This window comes from Zychaea mexicana (genome assembly GCF_025766255.1).
Source record: "Zychaea mexicana strain RSA 1403 chromosome Unknown BDB00scaffold_15, whole genome shotgun sequence".
Classification (NCBI taxonomy): Eukaryota; Fungi; Mucoromycota; class Mucoromycetes; order Mucorales; family Lichtheimiaceae; genus Zychaea; species Zychaea mexicana.
Window position 1 is genome coordinate 367,667 of NW_026516678.1, and position 26,965 is coordinate 394,631.

General features: G+C 41.2%; 11 protein-coding genes across 11 annotated transcripts; 5 read left to right on the forward strand and 6 right to left on the reverse strand.

Moving 5' to 3' along the window:
- Window positions 1-643: 643 nt before the first annotated feature.
- On the forward strand, window positions 644-2,498 carry BDB00DRAFT_945169 (uncharacterized protein; the record flags this gene model as incomplete). The annotated part of the gene is made up of 3 exons (XM_053129502.1): window positions 644-788; window positions 957-1,943; window positions 2,021-2,498. The coding sequence occupies 3 exons, from the start codon at window positions 644-646 to the stop codon at window positions 2,137-2,139; spliced, it is 1,251 nt and encodes a 416-aa protein (XP_052982567.1). The 3' UTR covers window positions 2,140-2,498.
- A 2,573-nt stretch (window positions 2,499-5,071) lies between these two features.
- BDB00DRAFT_744228 (uncharacterized protein) lies at window positions 5,072-5,269 on the forward strand (the record flags this gene model as incomplete). Its single annotated transcript, XM_053118509.1, has 1 exon — window positions 5,072-5,269. A coding segment is annotated over one exon (198 nt), but the record flags the coding sequence as incomplete, so codon positions are not given.
- A 170-nt stretch (window positions 5,270-5,439) lies between these two features.
- On the reverse strand, window positions 5,440-6,276 carry BDB00DRAFT_869602 (60S ribosome subunit biogenesis protein nip7; the record flags this gene model as incomplete). The annotated part of the gene is made up of 5 exons (XM_053126619.1): window positions 5,440-5,559; window positions 5,643-5,783; window positions 5,849-5,987; window positions 6,065-6,151; window positions 6,221-6,276. The coding sequence occupies 5 exons, from the start codon at window positions 6,274-6,276 to the stop codon at window positions 5,440-5,442; spliced, it is 543 nt and encodes a 180-aa protein (XP_052982569.1).
- A 6,604-nt stretch (window positions 6,277-12,880) lies between these two features.
- Window positions 12,881-14,459, forward strand: BDB00DRAFT_893682 (transmembrane amino acid transporter protein-domain-containing protein; the record flags this gene model as incomplete). Its single annotated transcript, XM_053128497.1, has 4 exons — window positions 12,881-12,968; window positions 13,084-13,277; window positions 13,344-14,139; window positions 14,206-14,459. 4 exons carry the CDS (start codon window positions 12,881-12,883, stop codon window positions 14,457-14,459), a joined length of 1,332 nt encoding a protein of 443 aa, XP_052982570.1.
- Window positions 14,460-15,266: 807 nt separating this feature from the next.
- Window positions 15,267-16,321, reverse strand: BDB00DRAFT_882120 (DNA-directed RNA polymerase II subunit; the record flags this gene model as incomplete). Its single annotated transcript, XM_053128126.1, has 6 exons — window positions 15,267-15,317; window positions 15,420-15,485; window positions 15,582-15,647; window positions 15,722-15,772; window positions 15,899-16,168; window positions 16,310-16,321. The coding sequence occupies 6 exons, from the start codon at window positions 16,319-16,321 to the stop codon at window positions 15,267-15,269; spliced, it is 516 nt and encodes a 171-aa protein (XP_052982571.1).
- A 665-nt stretch (window positions 16,322-16,986) lies between these two features.
- BDB00DRAFT_809907 (uncharacterized protein) lies at window positions 16,987-18,030 on the reverse strand. The gene is made up of 4 exons (XM_053122518.1): window positions 17,952-18,030; window positions 17,715-17,878; window positions 17,451-17,581; window positions 16,987-17,357 (listed from the first exon to the last, which is right to left on the reverse strand). Exons 1-4 carry the CDS (start codon window positions 17,956-17,958, stop codon window positions 17,312-17,314), a joined length of 348 nt encoding a protein of 115 aa, XP_052982572.1. The 5' UTR covers window positions 17,959-18,030; the 3' UTR covers window positions 16,987-17,311.
- Window positions 18,031-19,674, forward strand: BDB00DRAFT_809913 (uncharacterized protein). Its single transcript, XM_053122519.1, has 5 exons — window positions 18,031-18,584; window positions 18,678-18,824; window positions 18,929-19,065; window positions 19,165-19,358; window positions 19,454-19,674. Exons 1-5 carry the CDS (start codon window positions 18,254-18,256, stop codon window positions 19,599-19,601), a joined length of 957 nt encoding a protein of 318 aa, XP_052982573.1. The 5' UTR covers window positions 18,031-18,253; the 3' UTR covers window positions 19,602-19,674.
- A 307-nt stretch (window positions 19,675-19,981) lies between these two features.
- On the forward strand, window positions 19,982-21,813 carry BDB00DRAFT_142456 (uncharacterized protein). The gene has a single exon (XM_053116228.1). It carries the CDS (start codon window positions 20,118-20,120, stop codon window positions 21,375-21,377), a length of 1,260 nt encoding a protein of 419 aa, XP_052982574.1. The 5' UTR covers window positions 19,982-20,117; the 3' UTR covers window positions 21,378-21,813.
- Window positions 21,809-23,193, reverse strand: BDB00DRAFT_869608 (uncharacterized protein; the record flags this gene model as incomplete). The annotated part of the gene is made up of 5 exons (XM_053126620.1): window positions 21,809-22,210; window positions 22,316-22,375; window positions 22,455-22,534; window positions 22,610-22,661; window positions 22,741-23,193. The coding sequence occupies 5 exons, from the start codon at window positions 23,191-23,193 to the stop codon at window positions 21,809-21,811; spliced, it is 1,047 nt and encodes a 348-aa protein (XP_052982575.1).
- A 454-nt stretch (window positions 23,194-23,647) lies between these two features.
- Window positions 23,648-24,609, reverse strand: BDB00DRAFT_785735 (uncharacterized protein; the record flags this gene model as incomplete). The annotated part of the gene is made up of 2 exons (XM_053120555.1): window positions 23,648-24,413; window positions 24,551-24,609. 2 exons carry the CDS (start codon window positions 24,607-24,609, stop codon window positions 23,648-23,650), a joined length of 825 nt encoding a protein of 274 aa, XP_052982576.1.
- A 546-nt stretch (window positions 24,610-25,155) lies between these two features.
- BDB00DRAFT_758648 (transmembrane amino acid transporter protein-domain-containing protein) lies at window positions 25,156-26,569 on the reverse strand (the record flags this gene model as incomplete). Its single annotated transcript, XM_053119073.1, has 3 exons — window positions 25,156-25,418; window positions 25,516-26,311; window positions 26,411-26,569. Coding segments are annotated over 3 exons (1,218 nt in total), but the record flags the coding sequence as incomplete, so codon positions are not given.
- Between the last annotated feature and the right edge of the window lie 396 nt (window positions 26,570-26,965).

The following is a 26,965-nucleotide window of genomic DNA, read 5'->3' on the forward strand; positions in this document are numbered from 1 at the left end:
ATGAACAGGAAAATGAAAGAAAGAGAGCTGCAATGAAACGAACTGCTAAATTTTAGAGTATGAATCAAGAAGAAAAAAGGTGATGAAGAAGAAGATGCATTCCATTTTATTTGTAAGTGAAAAAGGGCTACATCGTCGTCACCGCCTTGCCTTTCCTTCCCTTTCCGAGAAGCATACATATTCACATATTCTCACACACTCCTACATCTTGCAATTCTACAAACCCAAAGCGCTTTCGCTTGCCTTCCCTTCCCTTCCTTTTCTTTTCTCAATTTCTTTTTGCATCCTGCTACTACTACAACTACCCCACAATCCCTTCACGTACAACAAGAGTACGAATCCATTTTCCATGTCATACAACTTCATTGATAGCGACAGGAATGACAGTCATCTTTCTACGGCGACAACAACAATAACAGCTCAAGATGATGAGACGTCGACTGAAGATTTGCTCTATCAATACCTAGAGCCCCATTTTGCTCAATCATTTTCTCCTGTGAGCCTCTTTGATGACCACGAGTTTGACACGATGGAAATGATCGGTTTGTCTTCCCCTATCAGCCATCATTCATCTTCACCACAAACCATCCATGACTATCCAGCACAGACCTGTGTTACAGCTTATCCTCATCCCGATATCAATATGACTTCCGCAAACCTAGTCGATGATCACATACAGCTGCAAATAACTAGCTTTTCCGACCTCCAAACAGCGCTTAAAGACATTGGTCATGAAGCCTATGGCTCACCGGCTGGAAGTCCGCAGCAACCAATGCTCAGCTTCCCTGGTTTGCAAGATCCGCTACTGCACAGCAGTCATCACCATCACAATCACAACACTTATTATCACCACAACAGTTATAACGCTGCTTCATCAACATTATTGGCAGCAGACGATCAGATCTACAACAATGGCAACAAAAACGACGATATAACAACTACGACAGATACAGCAGCGAACAACTCAACAGAAGAAGACCTAGTGTACTTGAACAGCACCGACTTCACTGTACCGTCTTCCATCCGACTTAACGTCGAAAGCTCCCACATGCTCGAGAGTTTGATGCAACAGGCCGTATCACATTGGTGCTGCATTGGATTCAAAGTAGCACCGATCAGCCTCGATTTGATCCGCGACTGGCACAGTGCACCTCCGGCGATTGTGTACTGCGTAGCATCAATCAGCTTAGTCACATTTATAGATCATAATGCGAGTCAATCTTTCATCAAGCAAGCGGCCATGGTATTTTACGAGCAAGCGCGACACAAGATGGACGACGTGTTTGTTGAAGACATGCAGCCCATGATAATTCAAGCCTATTTCTGCTTGAGCTACACATCCAATCTGCTACGGTTGTATGAGCAGCAACGAACATGGGGAGGACTGGCGTCCATTGCTTTGCAACAGCATACCAAAGACATTGCCGCTGGCCGGCCTGTCGATCGCATGACCATGATGTGCTGGCTTCGCTGGTACTATGTTGACGCATGGATGTGCCTTACCCTGAATCGAGAATGCCTGCTGGCAGACGATACACCGCTACAACTGGCAGCACTCAGCAACAATACCAACGACGACGACGACGCATCATTATCGCTTCGGCCAGAAAATTTCCATGGTCTCTTTCAATTTGCTGCTTTGACGCAGTACATGCGTATGTACATTCGAGCGATCCGATCCGGCACCATTTTTCAAGAAGGCACAACTTACCCTTCGTTACTCTATCAAGAGATAACCGTACAGTTAAAGCAGTGGTACGCCCAGCAGCAGCATACCGAAAACCATTTTCACTTGTGCTATCACGCCATGCGGCTCGTCATTCTCTTCCAGTTCTTAAATCCAGCGTCTTCTCCGCCACAAGACATTTTGATCGACTGTTTGGAAACCAACCTGGCCTTGTTGCAAGCATTGCAGTATCTCAAAGAAATTGGCTGCGACCAGAGTACCTATCACCACATGTTTTTCGCCATCCACAACACAGCCAAACGCATCTATACATACAACTCACATGCACTAAAGCATTTTGCCGAAGAACAGCTGCGGATCAACTTGATGCTGTTGCGCGGTACTCAGGCTTATATCAACGACGTATTCAAGGTGCGACTTTATGCCGAAAAAATCGAACAACAATTCCGTGACCTCCAGATTTCGATTGAAGGCAGCACGAGTACCTGTAGTGGCATAGTGTTTAATAACAATGGATCGTTATTATCATCACCTTCTTCTCAAGCTTCGTCGTCGTCTTCGGCAGGTAGGCCATCCAACAGGCGGTCACTCTCTTTACCAGCTACAACGTCACTGCAGCCCAGCAATTCGGGGTCCCCATGCATTTTTGTGTTTCGTCAAAAGCCGTTACCAACGCCATCCACTACTCGAGTGCGCAAGTCATCGCATGACGAAAAGATCAAAAAGGATTCGCTTAAGCGTCAGTTTTCCTTTCCATGTTCATCGAAGAAGAAGAAGAATTCTCCCCCCAATACCTCAGTTCAATATTGCCCTTCATAATCATCCTTCTCTTTTTCATAATGTTTAACTTCTTATGTTTTTACGATTGTTCTCTATATATATTTATAATATCATAATAGCATTTACATATATGGCTCCATAACAATGTTTGTATAGCCCCTCTTGTTTTTCAAGTATCTTTTCTAATAAAAAGTGACGACTATGTAAAAAGATTTAAAGTGTAATAAGTGTTAAAAGTGTTTCCTGCAACAGCATTTGCTGAGACAGAAAGGGCAAATTTTGCTATATGGTTTGCTCCCATCAGTACGGTGCCCGCTCGATAATTCGATACCCGATAACTCGATATTTTCGATAATTCGATCACTTTCTCAAATGACCAGGCTGGTAAGCAGTAAAATATCGACAAATCGATAATTCGATCATCGATCACTTGGCTGTGACATATCGACAAGTATAAACCAATAGAATTACTTAGTGACGCGGAATCGAACCAGCGATCAGTGTCGGATCATACATCAGAGTCCAGAGTTAACATGTATTCCCAATAAAAATTCGTAGTATATATTTATTCACTTAATTTAGAAAGTCCATGAGGTGGGATTGCGTCAGCTTCACTGATTGCCGCTCCTCTGACTCCAAAAGTCTAACTCTTTTTTTTACCAGATACAAGATGTCCATATCCAATTTGTGTGTGATGTCAAGTTTATCTATAAAACTATGGTAGAGGCGCTTTTTTCCTTTAATTGCCCTAATATTCGCATCGGCATCATCTTCTTCTTCATTTTGTTCTTCGGTCGCTCCATCCTCGCCTATTATAAAGACGAGGGGATTTTATCCATCAATGCACTTACTTTGTATGATGTCCCTACTAGAAGATTGATAAGTAGTACTGTACCTTCATCTTCAACGTTTTGATTCACCAAACGATCCATTCGTTCTTCCAGCGTCAACATCTCATGTCCCGTCGTCTTCGTCATCTGGAATCACGAAAACTGTGTTCGTATCATCTTGATCATTGCTGACAGATCTTAGGTACGAGTCAAGTTCGACAGTCAGTTCCTCCTCCTCCTGCAAAACAACAGCTTCTTCGGATTCAATTACTTCTGTAAGGGTTTCCACTGACATAAGGCCAGTATGTCGAAAACAATTTGAAATTGTTTCGGACGAGACACGGTCCCAGGCCATAATAGACCAGTCCAAGGCTTGTTTGAACTTAATGTTGTAAAGATCGTGAAGCTCGTTGTTGTTGTAGCGAATTGTTGCTCTGCGAAATAAGATGCTCCTAAAATAGATTTGGCCCAACAAGTTCTGCTTTCTTAACATCCAAATAAATCACTTTGTCTGCTTAAATCTCCTGTTGTTTACAATGTACCTATACTTTTTTTTGAACGAAGCAATGATTCCTGCATCAAGCGGTTGGTAGTGGGATGTGGTTTTTAGAGGAAGCATGCACAACTCGATATTTTTTTAACTGAATATCCAAGTTTTTATGCGAAGGTGCATTATCCATCAATAAGAGAGCTTTTTTGCCTTTATGTGCATGAAACACTGCCGAATCCAGCTTGCGCAAGATCTCTCTTAAAATCGACTTTGTCATCCACGCTTTCGTATTGTTGTGGTGTATTGAATCAGCTGTCGTTCTTTTTCATGTTTTACTAACATTAACTTACTCAGCTTTGATCCAAAATCTTTTCCTCCAGCAAAGCGTTTAATGAAGTAGGGGCCAAGTTTATGCGAGCCAGTTGCATTGGTGACAAGGACAACAGTTACACGACTTTTATCGACTTTTCGTCCGGCAATAGGTTTGTTCGAAATCGTTCGACGTGGCACTTGCTTGTAAAAAAGTCCCGTTTCATCAATGTTATAGATGCATTCAGGTGGAAACTCGGCTATTTTGGCCTTGACTTCTTCGAGCTGCTTTTGGATCTTTTCATCGTCGACATATCGCTATATCAACGTCTACATTATTAAACGCAAACTACTGTATCTTGCAGCACTGGCGAACGATCTATGGCTGAACTATGCGAAATTTAATTTTCATTGGCTAGCGACATTGATTTCCATTGGACGACATTGGTTTCCATCGGGCCCGACATTGATTTTCATTGGCTGCGACATCACATATTGGAAATACTGTACTTCATCGAAACGAAGCTCATCTTGTTGTAACTACGATTCAGAAAAGAGATTGGCTCATTTAAATAAGGATATAGAAATCTGTCTCTCCTTCTTTCAATGCGTAACCCTCTCAATCGTGCCAAATCAACCTTGATCCACGATCTCAAATCGTTTCTACAACATCCACCCTCTGATTCGTCGTCCACTGTCTATCGAGGAACGCTTTTCGAATGGCAAACGCATCAAGTCTTTGAGCAAGAACTCGGGATGCGACTACGACGCGTAGGTGGAAAAAGCGACGGTGGCGTGGATTTACGAGGCACGTGGCCATTACGCGACTTGTCACTTTATAAACAACAGCAACCTTTTGGGATAGATATTGCACCGAGCATCATCGTTCAATGCAAGAGTATCAAGGCTGGATGTTCACCTGATCATGTGCGGGCACTGGTCGGTGCAGCAGGCGCATTGGATCCTCAATCCAGTATAGCAATGTTGGCTACAAGCAGTAACAAAAAATATACAGCCGATGTCATTTCGCATTTCATGGAATCTCATATGCCGTTGGCCTTGGCAAGAATATGTGATGTGCGACTTGACTCGCTTCTATTCAATCCTGCAGCAGAAACAGTTTTACAAGGTTTGACAGTAGCAACCCAATTCGATTCCAATGGCAACCCAACACCCATATTGATGCATGATGGAGATATTGTTGATCGAGATAGAAATTGTTCATAAAAAAACAAGACTTTTTTTCTGTGTAATGCGTTTTGGTGATATTGTAAATGAAAAAAGAAAGCAAAAGAATGTATATAGTATATTACAATGATAAAAGCTTTAAGGGAAAACATTAATTATAATAAAGTATCTTCAGAGCGAAGGTATTCTCCAACATCTGCCTGATGGAACACAATGATATCCGTTGGCTGAAGCTTCTTCATATCTGCTGTTGATCGAGCAGTGACACCGAAACCCTAATTGAACTCTTGTCAGTTTACCCATCCTCCGCTATATGCATAATTGCTCCCCCTTCCTATCCTTGCAAAAACAAACTTACCAAAGGCATGTCTGTCATGGAATAAACAACAACACCAGTGTGTTCAGGTGTATCATCCGTAATGCGACCCAAATGTGCCTTGACAACATTATTGCCATAGAGATATGTCATTTCACCATTTGGCTTGATCCAGATCTTGTGCTAATACGATATGAATGTATCAGCCGTTTTCCGCTTCTATGTGATTTCAATATATAGCGGTTTACCTTTGCATATTGTGCCAAGTGATCCAAAGCGGTGACATGGAGCGTAAACTTTCCGGTTTTGGTGAACTTGCCGAAGCAGACACCAGCAGATCCCAACTGATCTCGACCAACAGAAGTTGCTATGCGTACCATGCTCTCACTATATATAGATTCTTGTTGAGTATATGTTGTCATGTGTTGTACTTTTATTTGTTCTACTCTTCTTTTATAGAGTACCTGAGGTAGTATACTCGATCTTTGTGCAAACGGAAGCAGTAAGTTTCATCCGGCCGATCAATCAAGTGCTTAATGTTCGATCCGATGCTACATAAGTGACAAGCTGTTAGACTTACATATTTCTCATTCACTTTAAAAACGTTTGAGATCGCTTACTATTTTGCTAATTTCTCGAAAAGCGTAGTTGTTTCTTCGTTTGTGAGAGGACGCATGGTGACTGCAGTACAATGTCAAAAAAAAAGTGTTGCTTTTCAAGGAACTTGAGCCACTTGAATAATTCTCGGAGTTAATTTGCTTGGATTTTGGTTTACTTTTTTTTTAATTTTCGACCAAATAGATTGGTGTGCCACCTTGCCCGAGTTGGTTCAGCGTTTGACAGCTTCCCCTCTCTGTCTCTCATACATATACAATACATTTTATATTATCCCCGCGAAACACGACTAGTTAGTTACTTTTCTTTGTTTCTTGGTTGCCTTGGTTACTCGGTTTGTTGCACTTTGGTGCCTCTGTCACGTTACAAAATTGGTTTGTACTCGGCTGCCAGGTAACAGAATCCTAGTTACTCTCATCACAAATGACAATGGTAAATCGCATGGCTTGGCTAATGAAGCTTTGACTGAACAGTAAAGAAAGTCAATACGAACCAACTTTATAATCAACCACTTGACTGATATCTGAGTATTGACTGACTATATCATACAGTATCAACCAAAGCACGTAAAGTGTTAATCTATGACAGCATTTAACGATATATTACACAGTATCAACCAATTAGTGAAGTGGTAGTGATCGATTGCTTAGCAATTGATGGCAATCCTTTTGTCAGTTTTGTTGACTGAAATCATTTTGTGGCGAAGATGACGATAAGAGATAGCAGTAAATTAGATCATCGCATAACTACAGTATATAGTACTACTGTGCACTGTTTATGAGCGAAACTGAAACATTGATACCAACTCTTCATTGTTTACTATATTACATGATTTTTTTTTCTTTGTAATCATTATCATGACACAAATCACAACACAGCGGAAGATATGGTACATGTATTGTACCAGGATCCACGGAAAGTATTAATTTTAAAAGTTCGCATGTGAGCTCTAGTCATTTTCCAAGACGCAAGGACGGGAAAAGAAAGGGTACAGTACCCGCTCGTTAAACCGATCACCTCTGTTTTTCGAGAAAGTGATCGGTTTAACTTTAAAGATTGAGGGTCCGCCATGTGAGATATAGAACTCGCTGGAAGGATCATCTTATGATGTTACACTATTACATGTAATGTTTATATACATTTCAGGTTGGGATGCGAGTTGTTGAGGGGGAAGAAGAAGAAGAAGGATAAGAAGACATCAAATAGGCGATAGCGTAGATGAAACGAAAATACCAGCAATTGGTAGACGAGCTTCCTATTACTGTTGAGCCATTGAGACTCTGAACATCTGTGAAGAGAAGAATCAGGTCTTTGAAATTGATGCAATCTCATATCACCAATTTCGCCAATCAAGCTATTAAGCTTAGTAACTTAACCAAAAATAACCGATCAATCGTGGGACAAGTGATCGGTGATCGGTTTAGCGAACGTCCGATATTTTACTGCTTACCGAGCTGGTATTTTGGGGAAGTGATCGGTTTAACGAAATATCGGTTTAAAGGTGATCGGTTTAACGAGCGGGTACTGTATATATTTGACTCAGAATTCTGTAATCACATTATGCGGTCGGTTGTAACTAGATAAGCTCGTGCATTAAACCTGATGATTGACGCAGCAGGCTTATTTTATTAACTACTTGGTCATTAAGCATCGTATAAATAAATGCTCCGTCGTATATTCAGAGATTGAACCATCTCTGCCAACGCTCCTTCAAAAAGAAGGTGCTACTAGCATTGTTTAACGCCCTGTTACACAGTTTTATGCCGATTAAGATGACAAAGGGGAGAGCATATTTTGGATGCTGGTATCAATTTAAAAAGAGCCGAAAAGATCGTAAACCCGAAAAGATACAAATTGCCTTTGGGACACCTAAAACGACCTTCCAAGACTCAGTACGTAATACCTTAAAAGGGTTTAACGGTGATCTGAGATTTTGAATGCTACATACAAGCGATGCTGACAGTTAATGTACAGTATATGGCAACAAAGAAGACGAAACAAGGAAGACGATGTATAACCTATGTGAAAAAGAGTTTGAGGGATGTAGAATGCACTGATGTTTTACATACAAGGATTTACTTCTATAGCTAATTATAAGCTGGAATACAGTGAGCCCCGGTTTTGCAACTCCCGGCAACGCAATCTCTACTGTACGCTAATGTCAAAAAAACCATAAGAAACAACATTTGCTTTGTACGGTTTCATCTTTTTCAGTGATTAAATGTTCCCGTAATGTGCAACAAACATATGCCTTGGCGCTTGTGGCATCTTATCAAAGAAATGGTTAAAGCCAAGAAAGGTATGGTGCTAGCATCCAAAGGTAGATCGCTTCCTCAATATCCTATACAAATAATATCAGTATGCAATTTAGTACATTACTGATATTTATGACGATGATAGTTTTATATGTAACAATGAATCGAATCTAACTTACAGAGTATTTTTCCTTGTCCACGCCGCTTTGAGATTTTCTCTGCAAAAGGTGACGGTTCAATAACTGAGTATGGGTCGATACGTTTCTTGTGCAAAAGACGAGGAAAAGTGGAACTGTGATGATGGTACTCTTAGCGCAGATACTTTCTCCTTCAGTGATTTGGCACCACTAGTACAAATCTATTCCTTCCAGATGCGATCTTCATGCTCGGCTGTGAGCATTCTGAGAGATTAATTTCCCATAGAATAAAAAAAAGTGGTTCAAAGGATTTTAAGAACACAGAAGAACGTCACAATCAAAGTTAGTGAGCTGCTTATACATATAGACACGTTCCAGCTAGGTTGAGTATAACTATACATCTTTATTTCACTACTTTGTCATAGTCACAATCGTCATGATGACAGTTATGCATGCAAAGAGACCTGTAAATATTAACTATTCTTATCTTTGTTTGGAAGGTAGCTACTAACTCCCGTTCTTTGCAAGTCCCTGAATTCTACACCAAATTTTGGAACTGTCACTGTTTTAAAAGGCGAGGGTTCACTGTAAAATGTAAAAATTTTGAAAAGAGCATTTGATAGCTTGACTTGCTTGCTTTCATATTGGACTTGGCAGTATTACCTCAGCATCAACGATAAACATACGGTTCTCGGGAGAATAATAACGCTCGCTTTTTCAATGATGTTGGTTTTTAGTGATAAGGCTAATAATAAATCTGCATCCCTATCCTCCTAATCGCCAACACGAGTGATCCGTGTCGCCTAACATTTTAAAGACTACTCAACTACAAAACAAAATGGTCCTTAGGAAATCTCTGTAAGATTAGAGGGCACAATAACTCGTTTCAAATATCGTACGTGAACCAAACTAGTAGTAGGCTACTGAGACCCATGCAGTAGTGGTGTATGTATATAGCGACGGTGACAGTCTTAGTTGCGTCGCCCTTGGTGTTGAACGGCTTCTTCATCTTTGCGCTAACGGTTAGACTGTTAGGACCAGATTGTGCAAGATGATACATATGGTTACAGTCACTGTAACTGTTAATATACACTTGGAGAAGAGAGGCGTTCTATGACAATAGCATTCTACTGTTGCTGCGTTTCGCTAAAGTACAGATCATGTACATACTTTCAAGTATACATGAAGATATAAAAGACTAAATTATCCGGCGAGGAACCAACTTCTCACATGTCCTTCTATAATTAGTGCGACGGTTAACTAAAGGCACCGTCAAGTTACCAGTCCCCCGTCTCCTTATCACCTTTGTGTAAGAAAACAATAAGATGATGATGAGGGGTATATTGGTCGGCTAGAATTGTAGGAAACTTCCTCACTTTACTGTCCGGTGTGTTACGTTTGATATATCCATCCACCATCATCCCACAGAATTGTATCAGCGGAGGCACGTACATTTTCGTGAGGAATTGAAATCAAAGAGATCAAATGTTATTTACATCATCAGACCACCATTAGTACTAGCGTGCTACCGCAACATCATGTATGATGATTATCCAACAGAACCAAGCAGTCAGTAGATCAAAATGAGGAAGATGAAAGGAAGCTTTGTGCTTGAAAATAAGACTACATGAACAGGGGAAAAACCCCCAGTGGCTGAACTTTATCAAGCTGGGCTTAGACTGGGTAATAGGTAACATCGTCGCCACGAAGCGGGAAATAAAAAAAGCGAACAACGAAAGATATACTTGTAAATATCTGGAGCTGTTTTTTGTAATTTTTCTCGAAAACAGAAGACAAGAGCTTATATGTTTTGTTGGGGCTACTTGTTCTATATCAAACAGCATCATGTATCACCTTTGTATACAAGATAAGCTTCGTTTGGATCTGGATTTGATGAACTCTCTTTTTCTTGTTTATACGATTCGGGCGTGTACATTGTAATTTCTCTATCTCTGCTCTGTCATGTTCTTGGACTTTTTTAGTGGTCTGCACAGTGTGAAGATGACACAGCATATTACCTAAATTGAATAAAATAGAAGACTGTCACCTTTTCCTTTTTTACGGTTGGCTTTTTTCTCTCACACAAGCCTTCGGGAAAAAATCAGATATAGTAGTGGAATAGTTGGTGACAACACCAACGGTTCGTTAATCTGCGTTATGTTCCTCAACTGTGATACCCCACACCGGAAATATAAGCCGTTCTCTTTTGGTTTCAATCATCATCAGCAAGGTTAGAGCCATGACTTGGTAACAAGATGTGTTTGAATTTCTTTAACAGCAGTGCCGATTGTATTCTACGTAGTTAGCGCACACCATAGCGAATAAGCTTTTGAAGCGTTATCATTCTGGATTTCGTCGCACTACCTCTTTTCCTGCTTTGCTATTAGCCGCTGTGGTTGAACTTTGTTGCAGGCTGCTTATCAAAGGAACCCTTACACAACTTTCATAATCGCAATATTCCTTTTATGTCAATAAAGTTTGCTCTTCGTTACCCTTTACTCGGATTTAGCGGGTCTAGAAGTAAATCAATCTTTCCTGGACATACCCAACTTGTAGTTAAATAATTTTCGATGAAATGATGAAGGTATGTTTTTCTTGCTACAATGATAAAACGAATGTATTGCTATTCTATGAAGAAGACTATCAAAATATGGGATGGAACGCGCATGTGAGAAATATTACCTTTTATTTTCATTTTTTGTAAAACGTTCTAATACTAGTACTGTATGTGTTTTATTCACAATTATCTGGCTCTGTATCACATTCGCACAATTACAAGACGTCTTTAGCCAGTAGCAGAAGAGCCGCTATTAATGGTCTTACATGACTAAGATGCTGTGGGTAACAACAGCATCTGGGATTATAATCCCTTATACACCTTCAATTTCACACACACACACACACACACACACAACAAAAGTGTCTAAACAACGTTATAAAGAGAAAATATCTCTCAGCAATTATAATTCAGATACATCTAAAAAATATAGTCCAGCAGCTCTCGTTCATATAACGTAAATGCTGTTTCTGTGATTACGGCAATGCATTGTTATCCTGGCGCACATATAAACAACATCACACAACAGCTAGGCTTATCGTCGAAAGATAAACGTAGCGCTATCTCACGTCATATTGGAGCGCATCTAGACTTGGAAGAAGGAACGAGGGAGAGGGAACCAAAAGCAAATTCACAACATGCCGCGGGTTTTTCTTTGATCTTGAACTCTAATAGCAAAGATACTCTTCTGATCAACTTCTAAAACAGAAAAGCTGTTATCAATCACGCTCCAATATCATCTACTTTCTCACCTATACATATTTGCTAGTATTTCATGATCTATCCTACAAATTTTGTCATTCGTTTTTTATGAGGAGACTGGTATATCGTACTCTGTTAAACTTGATTTTATTGCTGATAGTTAGGTATCACTTAAAAAGGTTGGGTGATGCGTGCATTAGAATGGAACAAAGAGCAATCATCGTATTTCATTAAATCAACCGTCACTATTGCACAAAGAAGAAAAAAGAGCAAGAAGTAGGGCAACATTACATCACTACAAGCCCCGCCGACAATCGAGCACTCTGTATCATTAGACACGTTTGAACTTTTGATTTTTCACGTATATGGAAATCGGGTACTTGTAACTGGATCATGTGGACATGATCCCAAAAACTTAATCTGTACTTGGTACGATGGTATCTAGGATTTGAGTAACAACAGTTTGCCGGAACTACCCATGTGTATTGCGCGATACGATCTAGCTTTTAGAGTGAACGATATCGTAGTTGGTACGACCTTGGTCTTTTGGGATGATAGCTTCCTCTCTTTCAATTTCTCTCTGTGTGTGGGTGTATGTGTTTCTCCCTTCGCTACAGGCCTGGGATTTTGCTTTTGCTATCATGCCTCATGGAATATTAGCGATTAAACCCCGGTTTCCCGACTGGCAAAATCATCGAAATATGGCATCTGTTCTCCCTTACAAGCTTATTGGATGATGCGGTCATTTACAATATTACTGCCGATAATACCCATAAATCAACCCACCTCACCACTCCGTCATTGAAGCAATAAACCTAATCAGACTGTTGACAACAAGGTGATCAAAAATAGAAAACGAAGAAGAATTGAGCCTCGATATACGTTTACCCACCCCCATCAAACACGTATATATACACCAGTCTTCGCAAAAGGCATTTTCTTTTCTTCGATCCAACAACAACACTCCCTTTTCCACTAGCTGCCACTACACTTTATTTCATCGTTTATATAACCATGAGCGAAAAGGCGGCTTCATTCGTTGACACTAAATCAAGTGGCGGCTCTTTTGTTCCACCAGCACCACGACCTACCAAGCGTTTCGGTAAGCAAATCCTCTTTCATTTTACATCCTACTATCTATTGCTCTTTCTTATCATATTATTAGATGCCCACTCGTTTTTATTAAACAACATTTTTATGCAATCTTATTAATATAGCTTATGATTGGAGAGACAAGCTTCTTGATCCCAATTTCGATGTTGACCGATCCAATGGTGGTCGATCGTACACAGCATATTATAACATTGTCTGCTGTGTATGTGGCACTGGCATGTTATCACTTTCTTCTGTCTTAGCAGGAGGAGGTTGGGGCGCTTTGGCTCTATTGATTATCTGCTGGTGGATGACCATGGTAAAGCAAGAGATATTGAAAAATGTCCAATGCGAAATATTCTAACTCTCTTTGGATTTTTGTTAGTACTGCTCTGTTATTCTCATTCAAACGCTTTACTACGGTGGTGAGAAGCGTATGTTGTCGGTTAACCAGGTTGCAACTACTGCGTTCGGCAAATGGGGCGGCTACACGAGTTTCTTCTTCAACGCTTGGATCTTGCTCGGAACAGCAATCCTCTACTTTGTCTTGTGTGGTTCAAACCTGAACGATTTGTGCGCCGGAACTGCCGGCGAAATTGGCCATGTTGCCTGGTCTATCATCTTTGTCGTAATTGTTGGAATTCCCTTTGTCTTTATGAAAACCATGGATAACTTGAGCTGGACCTCGTTACTTGGTGTAGCTGTGACCTTGGTAACAACTTTTATCTGTGTCATCGAAGCTGGCCTCGATCGCCCGAATCAGGTGGATGTCGTCAGGGAAAATGTCGTCTGGGAAGGCTGGCCCGGCGCCATCGCCGTCATTTCCTTCAGTCTGGGTGGTAACGTCGTTTATCCCAACTGTGAAGCTGCCATGAAGCGACCTCAGAGATGGCCCATAGTCTGCATCAGTGGTTTGTCAACCTGCGCTCTCTTGTACTTTATGATTGCAATTCCCGGTTATTTCATCTATGGTGAAACCGCTCAGAACCCGATTTACAACAGCATTCCGCCTGGTGTTGGTCGTATCATGGCAATTGTGATGGTCACAATCAATGTCACAGTCTCTGTTCCTATCTACGCTGGTTCCTTTGCTTTGGACTGTGAAAATATCATGGGCATTACAGTCGAGAAGATGGGTAAAAAGAAAGAATTTATGTACCGTGCCCTTTGGCGTACTGCTAGTAAGTTTTTTTTTTTCCTTTTGTTTTAAATGTGCCATATACTCATTGATTATTATTTTTTTCTAGTCATGGTCTTTTGCGCCGTCATCGCATGTACTGTTCCTCACTTTTCGCCACTCATGCATTTGTTTGGAGCCTTTGGTTACAGTACCACCATTTTCATCATCCCTGTGTTGTGCTACTGGAAGCTTACCGGCTTCCGCAATAAGCCGATCTATGAAATCGCATGGGGTTGCCTTATCTTGCTCATGGGCATCGTTGGTCTCATTTTCGGCACTTGGGACTCGGTTGTGAAACTCATTGCTGCTTACAATGCATAGGCATAATGTTTAGCCATCGGAAAGCATGTATCTCATGTTTCCACTTACTTATCAATTCCCTCTATGTCCCATTGGTACTATCATTATTTATTATCATCATTATTGTATTTTGTATATTTGTATTATTATAATGTTGAATGTAGCTCGTCAATACTTCTGAAAAAGAAAATTGAACGACCATTTCGAAACCTTTATTATTTCCTTGAATATATATGTATACGATGTGTGTATGCTCTTGTACAAAAAGCGTCACTGTATGGGGCAAAAGACATTCGTGCATGTTGCAAAAGGATAGTCTAGATGGTTCTAGGGCGAGGAATGAAGGAAGTAATATATGCGTGTATAAATCAATAACGGGAGGGCAAGAAGACCTGTAATTACGTATCACCATAACATTATATTGTGTCCAACTTATTTTCTTTTTCAACTAGCCCTCGCTATTTTCACACAATAACCGCAGGTGTGTATAACTGATTTATGAAGTTACCGAGGATTTTTGAATAGGAATGTCATATCACGTGATGTGTACTACAAATGTACATTAGCTGGTGGTAATGGACCTGAAGAAGTTTCATTTAGCTGCCAGCCAACCATCTAGTTACTGGTAGTATGAGCCTATTACGACCATCCCGTTGATTTGAAACCCATTACTATATACTTTGCCGCAAATGATACCAGGGCATGAAATACAGTATATCAGCCAAAAAATTGTTGTTTTTAAGGGTAATGCATCTCTTTCTTACTGCTTCCCATGACTCTTTTATTTCCGTCTCGGTTTTTTTTACACTTCCCATTAAAAAGATTAAGCTATGGTGATATGACACCTAAATAATCTTCTTTGATCGTTCCAATCGCAAACTAGTGGTAGATTTCCCACCAAAAGAAAAATCAATAAACGTATCCACTTTTCCTCTAGTAAAACACCATTCCCCTTCCACTTGGGTATTACCAATCACTTACAATCTCTGTAGCATCGATACGCGTGCCAACTAGTTTTATCCGCACTTGAACGTCCTTTTGTATCACCTATCCATTCCACAAATCAAGCGCACACACACACAAACTGTTATTACCCTTTGTGCTGGTTCAATAACGATCGTCGATCGCTAACAGTTGGCTTACCTGATCTTCTGAAGAGTAGCATGGTGGATTGCCGTTCGGGTCGTATTGCATGTCATTAGGAATAAGCTGTAATAGTGTATCGTTCAGTTGAAGTTAATGGACAAACTATCCGCGTGCGAGACAAAAATAAAGATACTTACATGGTTGGAAACAAATACTTGTAGTGGCCCCACATCAGCAAAGAAGCCCATCTACACAGAGTCCACATACACACATTAATCCACAAATTGTTTCCTCTCTATTACTTGTCCCTAGAAAGCATACACACATGTACGGAAACTATATGCATCCATAGAATAAGAGGAGGTACACGTTACCTTATTGACCGTAGTTACTACGGCATCGAGGACCTCTCCCTTGTATGGTTTGAATACGATTGCTTGATACTTGACCTTGAACTCTGCTAAGCCTGAGCCTGGTAAGATCTTTCCTTTGCTTATATTCAACAGCGATACCACAGTGATGATGTATCCGAACCGTCCAGAACAGGTACCCTCGACATCCGCGTAAAGCTTGTCTTTAAGTTGTGCGTGCATATTCGGCCCAAAATATGATGGATGCAGAGTGATTGTATGTGATAACTCTTTCTACAAAATACATATAATTCGTAATCCCCACAATAAAGGTTATTATTATATATTTTGTTGGTTTAGATACTGATATCCGCTAGTACACAGTAACGCGTATATGTACATTGCTGATACATCATGCCTCCTTCCCATCTTTACCAGAAAAAACATTGTTCGTATTTTTGATATTGTTGCTGTGGATGTGTATGTATATATGCGTTATGTGTGATATGTATAAGAGCGAGTGTTGTGCGTGTTGCGCGTAGCTGTAGTTTGTTGAAGGGATATGTTTAGTACGCTGGTAGTTTTTTTTTCTTTGTTTCGAGTTCGTCGTGTCGTTTTACGTTTTTCTTTTGTCGTTAGAGAAAGTAAAGGTCGTTTGGCAAGATCTTTTTTTCTCAATTCGAAGGAAGCTCGAGTTTTTCCTAGATCCATTTTGAGTCTGTCAATACTTCAAATGGCAAAGAAAGAAAACAAACATGAGTGTATATGATTAAATAAACTAACCCTGCTCTTTATAAAACAATTCCCACTAATAAAGCTTCTGAGAGCCTATCGCGTAAGTCAATATATAAGCATGAGCAATCTCAAAAGATAATAGCTCTTTTAAGTAGACGGGGTCCATCTCGTTTGAAGAGAGTTGAAATTTTCTCACTTCGATCCGAAAATAAGAGATGCTCGAATACGCACTTGATTTAATTATTTGAATATGCTTGTATTTTTTTTAAAAAAAAACAAGGGAATAAAAAGATATAATGAGAGAGAGAGAGAGAGGGAGGCGCGCGTCCAAGACAAAATGCAACTTGGATTGGACGATCGCAACAGGGAAAAATAGTGGTCTTTGCTTTGCGACGAGCCTTCACCCATTTTATCGCGGAGTTCAGAGTTATGGCAAACACGTTAAATCGACAAACGGGCTGGTGGACCCGGAGGTTTGGTTTTGACATTTTTCTTTTCTTTCCTCGCGCGTGATTGCATTACTACTTGATAGCTGTGTAGCAGAAAAAAAGAGCACTGCTATGTTACATGCCTTCTAAAGTTCTGAGTACCAAACGTGAACCATTCCAATGTACGTATCTAGTCATAACAGTACTGTATCAACCCGGTTTCAATCAAGCATCATCCTTTTTAATAACATCCTTTTGTTTGTAAGAAAACCTTCTAGATAATGACAGGTCCGGTAAGCTCCTTCTCCAAACCAATAGCACTACAAGTGGCAAATGGTAAGTGAATATACATGTCTATTGGTATTACAAAAACAGAGAACACGTATGTGATTACGATGGTCCACACAACTTACTTGCGATATGGGTAAATATCCCAGCTTTCCCACACTTTTCCAACAACGTAGGGGTCCTTTGCGATTCGCTCTCGCAACTCCTCCTCTGACTCAGCCTGACAAATCATGGCACTGCCAATCATTTTTCTCGACTGATGATGATACGAAAGAGTGTGCGTAAAAAAGTCAACATTCAGCCCATTCGCTTTGCCAGCTATATACCTCTGCATACATCTACACAGACTTTCTATCGTCTCTTATTCAATGCGTCGACGTATACCGTACCTCGTGCGAGTCGAAAATGGCGCCACCACATGCGATATAATCGGGATATGATTCTTTGGCCATGGCTATATGCTGATCACGGGAAGCCATTCTTCGCTCCAAAGCCTTGTCGTCTTTGAAGTCACGGATGACAACCAGAAACTGCTTCTTGGCGGTGGTAGTAGCTACATGGCAACTCTAGCTAAGTAACCATAGTAACTGGCTAGAATAAAAGACGTAGTTACTATAGCGACTTACTGCTCATCTTTTTGCTCGACCTTTTTTTTCCGAGAGTGGTAAAGAAGGGAAAGAGAAGAACAGAGAACGGAAGCTGGTTAATCTTTTCACAAATGCCCCACAGCTTAGTTTTTGCGGTTGCACAAACAAGCATCGTTTGTCCGAGTTTGATCAGCATAAGACAAGCCTATTGGGGCCAAAATGCCCTTTTGTTCTTTATAACTACTGTAACCGGGGCGTCATTACATTAAGACCAGTATTTTTTGCTCTAACCTATGTTCAACATTGCTTGATAAACACAAGTACACACACTGTGCCGTGTCATGGATTTCGTTCTTGTTAGCGGTCCCCCACCCCCGCGCGCGCAACTGTCAAAGCTTTTGCTGACTTTATACTCAAAATTTCAGTCGAAAAATAACAAACACAGCTTTGTCCTTTGCCTTAAAAAATTAACACAACAACGAATTAACATGGCCAACAGACTCGTTGCCTCGTCCATTTTACGTCAGAGATCAACATTGCCAGGATTTATATCCGCACAATGTCAACAACAGCAGCGCTGTTTACAAGTTTCAGCAACGAAGTGGAATGTTGAAGCACAACCGAATGAAAGACAACAATCGAGTGCAGCAACAATGACAAACAAGTTCATTGGCAAGTCTGTTTTATTTTCCTATAACAACAAATTGTCAAAATCAATGAGTCGAGAGCTAACTTTTGTTATCCTTTGTCGAAAAAAAAAAACAGCTCAAGCACGGAAAGAACGTAATATCATGGACAAAGAGCCTACTCCTTTTGTTCAACTCGAGAACCTGCCTAGCACCACCACGATGGAAGATATCAGAAAGTTGGCTCGTGAAGCATTGCCAGAGGGTGACAAGTCTATCAATGAAGGTAAGATTTTGAATGAAGCTAGGCTCTGTGTGTCGTTCATATGGACGATGCGAAAAAGCTAATTTTATGGATAAATTAAAACATATATATATGTATATAAACAGTGGTCTTTGTACGCCAAGAGAACTTTGACTTCAAGGGACGCTGTATCGTTTCAATGAAATCCGCCGAGGATGCTCAACGTGTCATTGAATATGGTAACCGACGTGTTATGGGAGGCAATGTAGTAAAGATGTCACATGTAAGCTGTCGGATATCTGTCTATCATGGGATGAATGAGGATTCGTCCAGAACATAGAAAGAGAGAGAAGATGAGGGACTAATGAAGATCATCCAAAAGGTTGGCAATCTTTCGGACAAGGTCCGCACACGTGAACTTCGATCGGTTGCTGATCAAACCAGTGCATCGGGCCGTTCGGTAACGTTCAGTGGTCTGCCTATGCTTACACAACCGGAGCATTTGTTGGGCTATCTGCGGTCACGGAACTTTTATCCAGTCGAAGGCACAGCAGACAGCATCATTCAGTTAGAGACGTAAGCATGATGTTTTGTCACTACATATCACGCATGTAGTTCTACTATGTGCACAAAAAACATGAATTAACATGACTTGTTATGATGTAACTTAGAAAGAAGCAAGCGACTGTATCGAAATTCTTGGTCAAATTTGATACGGAGTCAGAGGCATGGAGGGCAGTGCGCAGATTCCACAATGACGAATTCTTGTTGAACAAGAGGAACGAGCGCTATAAGCTTAATGTTTCCGTTGTGTATTAATAATAAAAAGTTTTTCCTAGATGTGCTCTATTTTGCTGTTGTTATTATCGCTTTGAATTTAAGATGAATATTGGAGCTTTTAGGCTTTGGACTAGGCGTTGGACATGTGAAATAATTACAAGTCCAATGGGATAAATTCGGCCTTCTTCTTTCTCTCTCATCATCCACTTTCTACCCCAGTATGATGACATGAGACCGTGTTAGATGAGGAAACTGCACCATCCTAGTTGCAACCCAAAAAAGCATCATTGGTTGTGCGTTGTAGTTAAGGCGTTTCTTTTTCATATGCCAGCAGTTATTGCCACGCGTCTTTTGTTCTCTATTAGCGTAACACAAATGTGAACCTTTTCATGTGAAAGGGACGAAACAAAACAACAACAAAAAAAGGTCAAGTGTCAACCTTTTCCCTCCCTTCCCTCTTTTGTTTCAACCAGCTTCTTCCTCTATTCCCCTCTTTCGCCCCGTCTTTCTTCTTTCCCTTTCGCTTTCGAACATCGCCCTATTATTTATGCTATCATGTCCTTCGCGTCGACGACAAGCGACGATGAAGATCCACATTCCTTTGACAGTTGTCCACTGCGCACATCATCCTCCTTGTTTATAGTCAAACAGCAGGACCAGACGATCGTCACAGCGACCGACGAAATATTCAACATTTTGGGATACGCCCCATCTGACGTGATTGGCAAGACCATCAGCCAGCTACTAAAGACGATACCGTCACCAGACAACACGTTCCCGCTTCGATGTGTAGCACGCGACAAACGAGGTACGCGCATAAAATTTCAAGCATGCATCCATCGTGATCCGTTATTACACAGAACCACAACGGCACCCAATGAGATGGCAACCGCGCCACTCGACTACTGGCTCGTGCGTCCGCTGAATCAGGAAAAAACAAGTCGTCGTTATCGTCGTCAGCAACATCATCGATTCACGTTACCCGCTGACGCCACCACTGTAATTATGCTCAGTCCATATGGCATTGTCGATCGCATTTATCATGTGATTGACCAAGAGCTACAACCAGCGTCATCAGCTACGCGTCAACTGATAGGCATGCCAATCATGGCCTTTATACATTCAGAAGACCTTCAGATTCTTTGCGGACAGCTCAACATGACGTACAGACGAATTCAACCTACATTCGATGTACGGTGGCTCACGAAGGGCTATTCCTCAAAAGATGAAAACGATATGGATGCAGCAGACGAATACTACCAATGGATCACTGTTACTGGTATGCCAATCACACACCAGTCTGCCAGATTGAAGCGACGCTCACAGATCACTTGCGTCATTGAACCGATCGCACTACATGAAAGAGATCGTGGACTCGTAGAAACGATCCAGGATATGCTCGAGTTACTCTACGACGCACTCGTCGAAAAGGCTACTGCCGGCAAGATTTACGTCCTCGAGTTCTTGGAACATGTGCTCATGAATATTATACCCCTGGCTGTACTGGCCACCAACAGCAGCAAAAGCAATGATGATGATGACGATAATAATAATGATGTCAGCGAAAAATTCCTGTCGACAGTCCAGATTTTGGATAAGATCGAGTTTGTCCCACTAGCACACAAGGTTCAAAGCAGTTGTAAGGCAGTTCTGGAGGCATACTACTCTTTCGCTGCCAAGGACTGCTTTTCGGTTTCCAAAGCTATCGGCAACATCACTCAAGTGCTTCCGCCAGCTCAAGTACCCATTCTTGAGAGCTATATTGAATGGGTCACCACAGCCATCCGACCTCCTTCTTCTAGTCGGATCTATTAGGCGTTTTCTCTTATCTATACATATATATACCTCTATATCTTAGCACTCATCCTTACTTAGTGTAATTTACGCTTGCCATCTTCCGCTCCTCCTCCTCCTCCTTCGCACCCCATAACCCCATCTTCTTTATATGTACTCTTTATGCCACATCGCAGTATTCACTATCTACTACGTCCACATCATATTATATTTGTCTCTCGTTGTACGAAGATCCATGTCGTTATACATGCACGAAAAATTCTGTGCTCTTACCTTTTTTGCTTTCAAACTTCGCCGATCCTGTTATTGCATACTTTTATATGGTTAATTTTGTATACAGCGCACCTCTTTTATGTATTACTGTGATATTAAAAGAAGATAAAATAAACATATATACGTCATACACGGCTCTATACAAAAAAAATATCTAAAATAAAGGAGGTATATCATAGTCATTCATCAATGGCCTTGCATTTTTTCTTAAACATGGCCATCATTCTGATGATAAAGCGTATAGAAGTAACAGAACGAACATGCCGTCGTTGTATTGGTTGCTGAAGTTTAACCTGTGGATCAGAAGCTGAACGACGAGCACCCCTCTGCGGTTGAGCACTTTCGTCTTGTTGTTGTTGTGCGGTGGGCAGAAGGGAGCAGCGCTGCACTGCTGCTGAAGATGATGACAAGATATCACCTGTTGATGCACGTCGTATGTACGTTTCTGTGGGCACAAAAATGATCGGTGTCATACATCGTTTGAGAGCGCTTCTGAATATCCCCGTGCCCGAAAATTCGTGAGACGATTTTGTTCGTTTATGGGAAGCGACAATTACCATCGACGGCTCATAGATGTCCACCTAAACCTTAATGTTGTTGGCCCTTTTTTCCCCTCATACTCATTTTACACGCACACAAGTACGACTAGAAGGCTGTTCCTCCCTTGTTTGAAGGAATAAACATACCATTTCTTCCAGGGTACTCTTGGCAGACTTCCCGCTATACACTTCTACCGTCATGCTAATCTTATTATTTCATGCATTATTATCGATAAGATTAGTGTGTATTCACTCGATAAGTTCTTAGACCACGGCCATCATTTACCTTGTCTCCTTGATGAAATTCCATTACGCTACGCATGAGCTCATCCGCCTTTGTCTGGGCTGATGCATACGGATCTGTAGCTGCCTCCCACATGATAAATATGCATATTGTGTGAGAGAAAATGAATCCAATAAACAAAACTGACTTCTCATTACCTTTGCTGAAAATCCCCACAGCAATAATCTCGTCACTTTCGTCAACTAGGTCCTAAAAAAAGTTCTCTCTTAGTGATATGGTGCTAGTGTTGCACACACATTGCCATGTATACACAGAAATGACTTTTTACCATGAGAGCATACTTGACACCATCAAGCGCTCCTGCAACATCCATATTCACCGGTATCAAGTAAGCACGTGATCGTCGCGTCCGCTCAAACCCATCACTGGTTTGACGTAGTACGACATGCTGTTGATCTACTGCGTCCAATGTGCTATTATCAAAAGAGACTCGCCGATTGTACGTGCGACTGTCCGACTGAAACGAAAGACGTGTCCCTCGAGAGTTTTTGAATAGGGTTCGTTGATATGCAAATTTTGGCGGCGGCCGTGCGGACGTGTTATCAGTTGGATGGCATGAAGGTGCTGCGTTATCGACAACCTCCTGTTGATCTATAGTAGGTAGACAAGGGTCATTCCTCGTTGTTGTTGTCGTTGATAATGATGGATTATTGATATCTAGTTTGTCAGGCGTTTGAATGCCCAGTTGTCGGAAGGTTATGTCACTAGCACCACCGCTCATTCAAAGGATAAATAAAAATCAAAAAGAGAGAGAAAGAGCGTAAAAATAAGGAGAGAGCAAGGAGAATTTTTAAAATGAGCATAAAATTCCCCATGACATGGTGCTGCACAGCTTGTTGTTGATGCTTAGGAATTTGAATTACTTCTTGGTGATAATGCTTGAACGTGAATTAATCGATTACGATGTAATCAATTAAAAAATAAAGATATTATATTAAAAAAAGATGCTGTGTTGAAAAAATGTATATGAAAGTAGATACTTCTTCGTCTCTTCTTTGTCTTCCTCTTCTTTCTATGTTGTTGTTACATGCGCAAGTGGGAGTTGTTGTAATATACAAAATGATGGAAAATGTGTATTGGGGGGCAAAAGAAGGGTGTAGAAGGAGCGAGCGTGTATGTTTAGTGTATGTATATATGCGTAAAGGAGTTGTTTCTTCGCTTTACCAAAGAAAAACTCAAGAGAACGGATCGGCAGGATGCTGTAAGGCAGAAAAGTGCGCAGCAAATGCAGGCTGTGGAGCCATGTGTGCGTGAGTGATATGGTACTTGAGCCCGCTCAGTTGCTTGTAGCGCTTATGGCACGTTCCAATAGTGCATCGAAACGGTCGATCGTCATCGTTTTCATCATTCAAATGCCCGTGCTCCCGATGATATTTCAGCCCATTTGCATTTTTGTATGACTTGAGACAGCCTGGTACAGTGCATTTATATGGCTTGTCAACCGCACTATAGTCGGCATGGAACAACTGCATGTCGCTGCCAGTGTTGCGAAACAATAGCAACTCTTCTGAAGCGTCTTCGGTCCCCGGTATGATTGGTGCGAACGTGTTGTCTGTAGTGGTGACAATGTCTGGCTGCTGCTGTTGTATTGGTGGTTGTAGTTGCTGCTGCTGTGGGTGCTGTTGTTGTTGTTGTTGTGATGATACAACGGATTCAATATCCATGGCGTCTTGTTGGTCCGCAGCAACACTACCCGAATTGTCCTCGTCCATGGGCTGCTGCGACTGCGGATGGTGGTGCTTTTCATAATGCAATAGCAAGTGGTGCAAGTTGTGAATGCGCTTGTTACAACAGAATAGATCGCGATAGAATGCGCTCTCTAACTCTTGTCGGCGACCAAAGCTGTCTCGGTGTTGCGTTGCGTTAAATGCTACAGGTGGTGATAGGGACCATGCCAACGCTGCCAACGGAGACGACGACATGGGCGCATGCGGTATTGGACTAAAAGTAATTAATTTATAAGGGTTTCAAACAAACAATGAATAACATTATTCATCAGCGCAAACAAAGTGAAAGCATAACCACTTTCCAACCACCCAAAAACAAAGCAAATCTGGTTCAAGTTCTTGACCACTTACACTGCAAAGTTCATTCGATGCGATTCTTCGTCATTATGCTGTCGATCGCTGCTTGACATCTTTTTTATTCTGGTTTAAAGTATATGTCGCAGTGTAGAAAACCTCGAAATTCTCCAAGCAGCTGAAGTACAATACTCCAAGGGTTCTACGCCAATGAGAGAGCCAGGTGTGAACGGCTGGCTGTCAGTCTATGGGAAAAGACCGCACGACACACAGCCTATTAGCCAAATAAGATAACTAATCTATCACGTGTGCCACTGCTGGTCTTTTCTGCTCATTTTCTAGAGACTCAAGTTGCAGGTACACGACAATGAAGAAACGTTCACTTTAAAAAGAATTTAGAAGGAGCAGAATAATAAGGAAAAAGCCAATCGAGAGGTCCTGTAGTTTATGGCCTGGTGTGACCTATCGACAAGAGAAGCGTATATAAAATGACGTTTCTATTTTTATGAAAATCTTGCCTTGGTTCAGCATATAGTATGAATGTATATTACAATGTGCTTTATAGATTTTTATTATGAGTAAAGGGCACAGGTATGCATATAAGAAAGCTGTGTACATTACAATTAAATTTAAGCAGTAGATATATTTACAGTTGTCCTTTTTTAGCTGGTGCCTCCAGTGTATGCGGCAATAAGACTCTCCACGGCGTCCCAAGTGCCAAAAATAAGTCCAACAAGGCCCATTAATAGAATTAAACAATTCCAAGCAAGCTCGTAGATAGGCTTGTTAGTGAATCCAGTAAGTTTCCAGAAGCACACTATAGGAATGATAAAGATACTTGTACTGTATCCAACAGCTCCAAACAGGCTCATAAGAGGAGAAAAGTGAGGAACAGTACAGGCGATTACACCACAACATGCTATCACTACAAATAAACAGGTCCATATCAGCAAGATCATCCAATGAACAAAACTACTCGAAAATGCACAATGATGCACAGTTATAAGATATGGAGAACTTACGGAAAACACGCCAAATTATTCGGTAGATGAGCTCCTTGGTCTTGCCGAGCCGCTCGACAGTTATCCCCATCATCGATTCCACGTCCAAAGTAAATGAGCCAATAAAGATAGGAACAGACACGGTGATATTTGTTGTGACCAACACAATCGCTATAATACGACCGACACCGTCAGGAATGCTGTTGTAAACTGGATTTTGGACAGCATCGCCATAGACTAAGTAGCCAGGAATTGCAATCGTGGCATACAAAAGAGCACAGGTGGTCACTCCAGCAGCACAGACAACGGGCCATCGCTGGGGACGTTTCATGGCTGCTTCACAGTTGGGATAGATGACGTTGCCACCCAAACTGAATGCAATGACTGCAACGGCGCTGGGCCAACCTTCCCAAACGACGTTTTGATGGACGACGTCCGTATGGTTCGGACGATCAAGGCCGGCTTCGATGACGCAAATAAGAGTAGTGGCAAAGGTTACGATAACACCAAGGAGTGAGGTCCAGCTCAAGTTGTCCATGGTTTTCATAAAGACAAAAGGAATTGCAATAGCAACAATGAATATAATCGACCAGTTTGTTGCACCGATTTCGCCAGCGGTACCGGCACACAGCTGGTTCAAATTCTGTCCACAGAGCACGAAATATAGAGTAGGTGTTCCCAAGAGAATCCATGCGTTGAAGAACAGACTGGCGTATCCTCCAATAGGTCCAAAAGCTCGTATGGCAATTTCGTGAACCGTTTTACATCGGTTATTTCCACCGAAATAGAGCAGTTGAACTAGAACAATTGAGGAGTACTGGAAAATTATACATAACAATAGAAAAGATGGATGAGTCACTCTAATGTTTCATTGGGGCTTCTGGCAGCTGCAACATTGTTATAACGCTTCACTTACTACTGTCATCCACCAGCAAAGTATGAGTAATGCTAAAGCACCCCATCCTCCAGACGCCAGCACCGAAGGCAGCGATAACATGCCAGTACCACATACACAACATACGATGTTATAATATGCAGTAAATGATCTTCCAGCATTTGTGCGGTCAATATCAAAGGTGGGATCAAATAATTTTTCCTTCCAATCGTACGCTAAAATTGATTTAAATGCGATGTTGTCAGAAAAAAGAACAGTAGCAACAGACAATTTTACTTGTATCAATTAACAAACTGACTTACGGAAACGTTTATATGTTTTTGTATCAGGAGCGACAAAAGACACACCAGATATGGATTTGGTTTCCGAAGAATACTGTATTTTCTCACTCATACTATTCTTTATTATAAGTTGGAAAAGACTAGTGAGGCGAAAACAAAAAAAAAGGTGGGGAGGGGAGTGGGAAGATATATCGATACAAGAGGAGGACTATGTCTATATATATGTTTTTTCTGTGCTTATTATACGACCGGCCGTATCAGTCAGCGTCGGAAGAAGTGGGTAAGAAACATTATA

Coding starts and splice junctions, on each gene's coding strand:
- BDB00DRAFT_809907 (XM_053122518.1), bottom strand. Junction 17,582..17,714: donor CCATTTTCGACTCGCACGAG/GTACGGTATACG, acceptor TATCATCATCAG/TCGAGAAAAATGATTGGCAG. Junction 17,358..17,450: donor GATATTTACCCATATCGCAA/GTAAGTTGTGTG, acceptor TGCCACTTGTAG/TGCTATTGGTTTGGAGAAGG.
- BDB00DRAFT_809913 (XM_053122519.1), top strand. CDS start 18,254: ATGGATTTCGTTCTTGTTAGCGGTCCCCCACCCCCGCGCGCGCAACTG. Junction 18,585..18,677: donor AATGACAAACAAGTTCATTG/GCAAGTCTGTTT, acceptor AAAAAAAAACAG/CTCAAGCACGGAAAGAACGT. Junction 18,825..18,928: donor TGACAAGTCTATCAATGAAG/GTAAGATTTTGA, acceptor GTATATAAACAG/TGGTCTTTGTACGCCAAGAG.
- BDB00DRAFT_142456 (XM_053116228.1), top strand. CDS start 20,118: ATGTCCTTCGCGTCGACGACAAGCGACGATGAAGATCCACATTCCTTT.